Raw genomic sequence first — 9,397 nt, 5'->3', positions numbered from 1 at the left:
TGTTTTCTTAAGGCTCACAATTAATTCTTAAATTTCTTCTTTGAAGCTGTAAACAAAACCATCCCTGCTATCTTGGCCTGGCTACCTGTACAGTGTTTTTCACTTTTTTGACAAAGAGCAGGAAACCTTTTAAATCATTCACGCATTGTTTTCATTTATGTCTTTCATGCTTGATTATTTACAGTTTAATTGCATCAATGACTGTTTAATGTGAGTGAAACATTCTTGGCAATGTTGAAGGACTTCTCACTCTGACTGCGTCATATTTAATATCAGGCTTACCATCCATACATGGATGTGTTGATGAAACGCTAAGCCTCGTGCAGGTGGTCTTCAAACATCAAATCACACTTCATTTCAAAGGTTGGTGGATGGAATTGGTATGGGAGGCAGAAAACAACTTCAGCGTAGTTACTTGCAAACTGGAATGTTTCAGTGTCCAGGAGTAAGTGATCATGCAACACCTTTAAAACATCCCTTTTTGGCCGGGCGCGGTGGCTCACGCCTGTAATCCCAGCACTTTAGGAGGCCGAGGCAGGTGGATCACCTGAGGTCAGGAGTTCAAGACCGGCCTGGCCAACATGGTAAAAATGTTGTTTCTACAAAAATACAGAAAAAAAATTAGCCAGGCATGATGGCGGGTTCCTGTAATCCCAGCTACTCGGGAGGCTAAGGCAGGAGAATAGCTTGAATCCAGGAGGCAGAGGTTGTAGTGAGCTGTGATTACACTGTTGCACTCCAGCCTGGGCGACAGAGAGAGACTCCGTCTCAAAAAAAAAAAAAAATCCCTTTTTTGGTTGGGCACGGTGGCTCATGCATATAATCCCAGCACTTTGGGAAGCTGAGGCAGGTGGATCATGAGGTCAGGAGTTCAAGACCAGCCTGGCCGATATGGTGAAACCCCATCGCTAATAAAAATATAAAAAATTAGCTGGGCGCGGTGGCATGTGTCTGTTGTCCCAGTTACCCAGGAGTCTGAGGCAGGATGGCAGGATAATCCCTTGAACCTGGGAGGCGGAGGTTGCAGTGAGATGGCGCCACTGCACTCCAGCCTGGGTGACAGAGCCAGACTCTTTCTCAAAAATAAATAAATTCCCTTTTTTGAAGTTCTCACTGACCTCTGGATTGAAATATGTGTAAAAGTAATCCAGAAATCATGCTGCCACTGAACCCCCCCCACCTCGTGTGTGTGTGTGTGTGTGTGTGTGTGTGTGTACAACACAGGCAGGATAGTTTCCTTCCTGCCTTTCGGGTCACAGGGATTTGTAACTCTTATAGTAGAGCTTGGCAAAACTTGTTGTAAAGCATAAATACACAGAATAATAGTAATAAAGAGTTTATGTTGTAACGGACCAAAAGGAGGAATGGGGAATAACTGCGTAATGGGTATAGTGTTTCTTTCTGGGGTAAAAAGATATTTTGGAATAAATAGAGGTGGTGGTTGTACGACTGTAAGAATTTTCTGGCCGGGCGCAGTGGCTCAAGCCTGTAATCCCAGCACTTTGGGAGGCTGAGGCAGGCGGATCATGAGGTCAGGAAATCGAGACCATCCTGACCAACACAGTGAAACCCCTTCTCTACTAAAACTACAAAAAAATTAGCCAGACGTGGTGGCGGGTGCCTGTAGTCCCAGCTACTCAGGAGGCTGAGGCAGGAGAATGCCATGAACCCGGGAGGTGGAGCTTGCAGTGAGCTGAGATCGTGCCACTGCACTTCCGTCTGGGCAATATAGCGAGACTGTATCTCAAAAACAAAAACAAAAACAAAAAAAGAATTTCTGAAATGCTTCTGAATTGTTTGGTTTAAAATGGTTACTTTTATATATGAGCTTCAAAAAGAAAAAAAAAAATCCTTATGTAAATGGTTTTGCTGCGCCCTCACGCAGATCATGGATTTCTCCACAAATAGAAATTCCATTTAAAAAAACTTAACAGCATAATCATTGCAATGATTTGTAATGTTTAAAGAAATAAATAGGCGTTTCAAATTCTGATTTTTGTTGAGGTAATTGGTAAGCAGAAGAATCTATTATCACTAAATATTTTAGATTTAATTTATAGTTTTCTTTTTAAAAATGTCCATGTTTATGATGGATGCAATTATTTTATACATTATTTCATATAAAGTAATTATACCCAATTACTTTATATGTTTTCTAGCCAATTTATATGATTTATGTATATTAAATAGCAGGTTTGCTAAGACAAAAAGTTCTAGTATATTAAATTTAAACATTAAACATAGTACATTAAAATTCTAGGTCTAGATTAAGAATTAGGATAGATTTTCTTCCTCTGTGTGTGTCTCCACTTTCCTATTGTTTACTTTTCTACCTTCAAGCTAAACTCTCACTCACTAAAATGAAACTCACTTTGCTATTTACTATGTTACCTTGTTTCTTAACCTCTTAATTTTTTTCTCTCACAAGTGGGAGATGCATACCTTGCCACTCTTGTGTGTCTAGAAAGAGGTTAAATGTTTTTTGCAGTGTCTGATACATAGTAGGTGGTACATAAAGAGTAGCAGTGATTATTTCCCAAGAACATAAGAGTGTTATCAGAAAAAGTAAGTTTTCACCTTCACCTATTGTTACCTTTTTAAAACAGTTGCAGCCTATGGAAACATAAATGTGTTTTGAAAACTGATACCTGATGGACATGGAGGCCTATAATATGATTCTCATCAGTGGGTTTATTTGGTTTGTTTTTTTCAGGTGAAAGAAAAGATGTTGTCCCGGTTAAGAGTAGTTTCCACCACTTGTACTTTGGCATGTCGACGTTTGCACATAAAAGAAAAAGGCAAGCCACTTATGCTGAACCCAAGAACCAACAAGGTGGTAACATTAATACCAATGTACATTTTCTCTCTTCCTGTTAAAGGTTTGATATATTTAAGACTGATAAGGTGTGACATATTTTTGTAGCTTTATGCTAAGGCTGTTCAGAGATAGTTGTTTACATGAACTTTTTATGCTTCTCTACATGGCAAAATCGTGGTTGCTCTTTATACCCCCTAAATTTCATCCTCATTACTTTTACCACCAGAAAAGGATTGACTTTGATTCCTAGTTCTAACTTTAAAAAATAAAAAATAAAAACTTGGAATAGTGCTTTGGCCAGGACTTTGGGCCACATGTGAGATATTTACATTTCCCCAGCTCACATCAGGTACTCACCCTGAGCTAATCAGTTGGGTCCTTGGAAGGTAGGGTCAAAATTGTGAAATGAACCTTTATGTAAAGTCCACATCACCCCACCTCCACCTATCTTTTTGGACACAAACCATTGCACACAAAAAATGTTCCCCATTAGTTAGAATGATTAGATGACTGCTTCAAAAGAGAGAGACTCTTGACTCTTCATTATACTCTTGGGACAAAAGTGACGTGCAATATTGAGATCTAGTCATGACTTCGTCCTTCATCTGTATTTAGTTCAGTGGACAAGTGCCTGTCTGTTTTTCAGTGGCAATATTAAATAGTAAGTAAAAGTTCTGGGAAGAGATTTTTTTACAAGAAGCTTGTAAGAGGATACATTGCAATATGTGAAATTTACCTTTTGGGGAAAGGTAAATTCAAATGAAAGATGTGACTTATTTTAAAAGAGCAGTCATAAAAAACTTGTCAGTCACATTTGTTTCCCACTATCAGGGAAAATAGTTTATTGTTATCATATGATAAGTAATAAGGGGTTTCAGGCCTACAAAGGGGAATTTGACCATGGGTAACACAGAGCACCTCACCTTTGTATTCTTGTATGTGACACAGAATGAGTTCGGCAAGCAGTTAGTGTGTTAAATGAAGCTTAATAAAGAGTATTCTAATCCTCTCTTCTTTGTGCTTGACCTCCCCACATCACATTTGCTCTTTAAGATGCACCTCATTTCAAATCCAGTTCTCCTGTAGAACCTTTTTACACCACTGTGGACTGGAGTAATTACTCCCTCCTCTGAAACCCCATAGCAGTTTCTTCCTGTACCTGTGGCAAGTAATCAATATGTGTTACTTTGTGCTTCTTTTCATGGTTTTAAGCTGTTATTGAAGTCATTTATGGTAGTTACATTTTCATGAATTTATATCTTCTTGACTATATTTCTGGTTCCTTTTGGGCAGTGACCAAATACTTCTGTGTATCTTTTACAGTGCTATGGGTGCATTTGATAAATATATTGGTTTTATTTTATCTTTTATCTTTATGGAAATAATTTATTTAAAACCTACTCTGGGGATTTAGAGATTATAAGAAATTTATAAAGTACATTGAGTGGCAAACAAGTTTGCAGATGGAGCATAGTCTAAATGCATTACCATACATCTCTAAAGAAAATAATGTCAGCCAGGCTCAGTGTCTCATGCCTGTAATCCCAGTACCTTGGGAGGCTGAGGCAGGTGGATCACCTGAGGTTGGGAGTTAGAGACCAGCCTGACCAACATGGAGAAACCCTGTCTCTACTGAAAATACAAAATTAGCTGGGTGTGGTGGCGCATGCCTGTAATCCCAGCTACTCGGGAGGCTGAGGCAGAATTGTTTGAACCTGGAAGTGGAGGGTGCTGTGAACCTAGGTCGTGCCATTGCACGTCAGCCTGGGCAAGAAGAGCAAAACTCCATCTCAAAAAAAAAAAAAAAAGAAGATAATGTCTAACATCTGGCCTTCTGAAATCTCTAAGATTGAATAGCATCTGTATGGTCACATCATTGAAGGACCACTTCTGGAAACCCCTTAAACATCAGGAAGAGTTTAATTTTTGTTTAAAGAACATAGACCAGTGATTCCCAATTCATAGGTTATAGACTCCTCAGGAACTTACCATGTAAAGAAATCAAGTTTGCACTTCAAACATTGGAGACTTAATAACTTTTCACATTTTTATAAATATTATTTTAAGGATATGTTGCTGCTATAATTAATAAAATAGTAATTAAAGGCAGTATTGAATTCTGAATCTTTTTAAATGTATGCCTGTAATCACCGTATATTCAAGGTATACCTGCTCTTTGTTTATAATACTTTTTTATTGTGGTAAAGGAAGCATAATATAAAATTGACGATTTTAACCATTTAAAAGTATACAATTCAGTGACATTAAATTCATTCAGTGTTGTGCAACCATCACCACTATCTAGTTCCAGAACTTTTTTATTATCCCAAGTAGAAACCTAGTATTATTTTATTTTATTTTATTTATTTTTTTGAGACGGAGTCTCACTGTGCCACCCAGGCTAGAGCCAGTGGCATGATCTCGGTTCACTGCAAGCTCCGCCTCCCGGGTTCACACCATTCTCCTGCCTCAGCCTCCTGAGTAGCTGGAACTACAGGCGCCTGTCACCACACCTAGCTAATTTTTTGTATTTTTAGTAGAGACGGGGTTTCACCATGTTAGCCAGGATGGTCTCAATCTCCCAACCTTGTGATCTGCCTGCCTTGGTCTCCCAAAGTGCTAGGATTACTTGACCTCCCTGGGCTCAGGTGATTCTCCCATCTCAGCTTCCTGAGTAGCTGAGACTACAGGCATGTGCCACCACGCCTGGCTACTTTTTGTATTTTTTTGTAGAGACAAGGTCTTGCCATGTTGCCTACATTGGTTTTGGACTCCTGGGCTCAAGCTATCCACCTGCCTCAGCCTCCTAAACTGTTGGGATTACAGGCATGAGCCACCACACCTGGCCAAAATTTCTTTGAAGTTATTTATGGTAGTTAATGACTACCACTTTAAAAGATGGGACACCATTATGCTAGGTTATAAGCAGGAATTTAGGTGGTAATTCGAGCTTTACCATTTACTAACCATGAAACTTTGGCAAACCCTTCAAATTCTCTAGGCCTTAGTTTTTTCATGTAAATAATATAGGTAATAGCATTTGGAAACATTTAAAGGGCTATGCAAGTATAAAATTGTATTTCTCCTTTTCTCCGCATGCTCATTTGGCTAACTTTTCTAATAATTTTCTGAAATTCAGCTCTGCATCCTTTCCTATACAGCAGAACGTGAGCAGTGGTTGAGCAAGTGAAGCTTCATCTGTGATTACAGCCAATCCCCATGGCTTGCATTACCACCTGCGCTCTGCCTCCTGTCAGAGGAGTGCAAACCCTATTGTGAACTGTGCATGCAAGGGATCTAGGTTGTGCACTAATTATGAGAATCTAATGCCTGATGATTTGAGGTGGCACAGTTTCGTCCTGAAACCATTCCCCACCCCCTGAAATATAGTCAACAAGATAAAAACTCATGAAAATGTTACTATCATCAATGACTTCAATAACAGCTAAGACATGAAAAGAAAAATTGTCTTTGGCCGGATGCAGTGGCTGACACCTGTAGTCCCAGCACTTTGGTAGGCTGAGGTGGATTGCTTGGGCTCAGGAGTTTGAGACCAGCCTGACCTCATCTCTACCAAAAATACAGAAAAATTAGTCAAGCATTATGGTGCATGCCTATCGTTTAAGCTACTCAGGAGGCTGAGGTGGGAGGATCACTTGAGCCCAGGAGGTGGAGGTTGCAGTGAGATCGTGCCACTTGCACTGCAGCTTGGGTGACAGAGTGAGCCCCTGTCTCAAAAAAAAAAAAAAAAAAAAAATTGTCTTCCTGAAACTGGTCACTGGTGCCAAAGAGGCTGGGGACCACTGCCCTAGGAAGTTTTCACTGACGCTTTTTTCTACTTCCTCACCACACTGGGTGAGTTACTCCCCTGTTTGTTCTTTGATCATTCTTGTGCTCACTTCTGTCTATACCATTTATCATACTCAGTTGGAATTATCTCATTCCTCCCTTGAGGACAAGGACCATATCTTAGTCTGTATCCTCAATATCTTACCCCAGAGTGCTTAGCACACACAGAGCCTCAGTACATGCTGGATAGATGGATGAATGCATGAACAAATGAGCACATAGGAAAACAAAATCTGACATGATTGGTGCTCAGAGTTTCACAGATAATTAAACATGGGTTTTGCTTCCAGAAAAGAAGTTTGGATTAGGTAGCAATTTTGTTACCTACTTCTTGTAAAACAAGTTAGGAAATACTCCTATTCAGGCCGGGTGCGGTGGCTCAAGCCTGTAATCCCAGCACTTTGGGAGGCCAAGACGGGTGGATCACGAGGTCAGGAGATCGAGACCATCCTGGCTGACACGGTGAAACCCTGTCTCTAGTAAAAAAATACAAAAACCTAGCCGGGCGAGGTGGTGGGCGCCTGTAGTCCCAGCTACTTGGGAGGCTGAGGCAGGAGAATGGTGTGAACCCAGGAGGCGGAGCTTGCAGTGAGCTGAGATCTGGCCACTGCACTCCAGCCTGGGCAACAGAGCGAGACTCCGTCTCAAAAAAAAAAAAAAGGAAATACCCCTCTTCAGACCTTTTTTCCCAATGTACTGATTTATATGTTTTCTTATCATTTTTTGTGTTTTTCTGAAGCCCATTTCATCTTACAAAGTCTTAAAAATTGAGTGATGCAGTTTTTTTTTTTAAATAAGAATAGGAGGAAGAAGAAGGAAAAAAGAAAGAATAATTTTAAATTACATTAAAAAGTTTTTAGTTGATGAGTGATATGGTTTGGCTCTGCGTCACCACCCAGATCTCATCTTGAATTTTAATAATTCCCACGTGTCAAAGGTAGGACCAGGTGGAGGTAATTGAATCATGAGGGTGGTTTCCCGCATGCTGTTCTTACAAGAGCTGATGTTTTTATAAGGGACTTCCCCCTTCGTTCAGCACTCATTCTCTCTCCTGCCGCCCTGGGAAGAGAGGCCTTCTACCATAATTAAAAGTTTCCTGAGGTCTCCCCAGCCATGTGGAACTGAGTCAATTAAATCTCTTTTCTTATAAATTACCCAGTCTCGATATTTCATCATAGCAGCATGAGAGTGGGCTAATACAATGAGTTTATTTTATTTCAAATTTATGTATTAAGACCTAATTCCTATACCAAAACAACATAAGCAATAGAATATGCGATGTGAGTAATTGTGGATTTGTGATGAACAGAGCTTTCCACTTAGTTATAATTTGCCCTTTAAAAAAGTGCAAGTTCATCTCAGTTAACACATTTTCAGAAATCTAAACATGCATTTGAATGCTAGTGAGGCACTGGCTGTGTAGTGCCTATCCGTATTGAGATTAAGGGAATGCATTTTATCTCCTGCATATAAATGTATATAAATGGATTCTATCTCCTGAATCATTTGCCTTCTTACATTTCTCAGTACAAACCCAAATCAGTATTAAAGAGTATGAAAAGTTGTTTTAGTCTTAGATTATTTCTATTACACTCATGATATGTCTTATATTAGATTGTAAAAGGCTTAAAGATATAGATAAAATTGCTTTAAAGTATGAAATGAGTACCAGTAAATAAATATTTGGTTGAATCATAGAGATGATAAAATATATAATAAATGAATTGGCTATTCATCCTTAGTGTGGATTTAAAGCCTTTAGAGGGAGATAAAAGTGATACTTTCTTTTACACTTTAATAATGCTTCCATAGAGTAGAGTTCTCAAACAAGAAATTTGGGGAGGATTCAGGCTGAAGTTTATTATGATTACAACTGTAAAAGTGTACAATTGTTTGATTACAAGATGAGCCAACTCTAAACTATGTACACAGCCTCCTACCCTCAATTTTTTTTTCACTTTTGTTCTTCCTACCTCTGTGTTGGCTGCCTTAGCAAGAGAGATGCCAGCATTTTTATTGATGACCCAATGATTTAAAGGTATAGGAGTCCTGAAATTTTTTAAAAAAACACCTGAACACTATTGATAGAAGCTAGTAATTCTCAAATCACTCCTTATATCTGCATTTTTTCTTTTTCCAGTTCCTCCCATAATAGTACTGAGCATCTCTTTTAAACCAAGTATTCTCTTTAAGATGTAAGATTGTAAAGAGATTTTACTACAGATTTTTAATTTATTTCAGCCAAATTAAAATATCCTAATGGACTCTATTTAGAATAATGAACCATAGATTGCCAGAACTAAAAGAGTTAAGTACATAGTAAATACCTATGCAAACCATTAACTTAATTCAAGAAGGAGTGTTGAAGAAGAGAATCAATAACTCCTTTATTTTGTAGATTCCATCCCTAAGATTTAAGGACGTGCTCAAGCTTTGTATCTGGAACTCTGGTTTTCTGGTTATTAATTCTCTGAGGGTTTTGTTAATTTATTTGTTTTTATTTTAACTTCTCCTGGCTAGTTCTTTAATAAATTTAGAATTTTCTTCTCGTTCTTATTTATACAAATAATATGACTAATAAAATATTTTATTTTATTTTTATTTATTTATTTTTTTTGAGACGGAGTCTCACTCTGTCACCCAGGCTGGAGTGCTGTGGCCGGATCTCAGCTCACTGCAAGCTCCCGGGTTCACGCCATTCTCCTGCCTCAGCCTCCCGGGTAGCTGGGA

The 9,397-nt window shown here is 38.8% G+C and overlaps 1 protein-coding gene across 2 annotated transcripts in view; it reads left to right on the top strand.

Moving 5' to 3' along the window:
* Window positions 1-2,715: 2,715 nt before the first annotated feature.
* Window positions 2,716-9,397, top strand: part of ME2 (malic enzyme 2, NAD(+)-dependent, mitochondrial) — a 53,108-nt gene continuing 46,426 nt past the window's right edge. For both annotated transcript variants that reach the window (XM_011928764.1, XM_011928763.1), the window contains exon 1: window positions 2,716-2,833. In XM_011928764.1, the coding sequence (XP_011784154.1) occupies window positions 2,726-2,833 (108 nt within the window). In that variant the 5' untranslated portion in view covers window positions 2,716-2,725. The remainder of the gene's footprint in view (window positions 2,834-9,397) is intronic.

The sequence above is a fragment of the Colobus angolensis genome, unplaced genomic scaffold (assembly GCF_000951035.1).
Source record: "Colobus angolensis palliatus isolate OR3802 unplaced genomic scaffold, Cang.pa_1.0 Scaffold8, whole genome shotgun sequence".
NCBI lineage: Eukaryota > Metazoa > Chordata > Mammalia > Primates > Cercopithecidae > Colobus > Colobus angolensis.
This window is presented reverse-complemented; position numbering and strand designations above follow the sequence as displayed.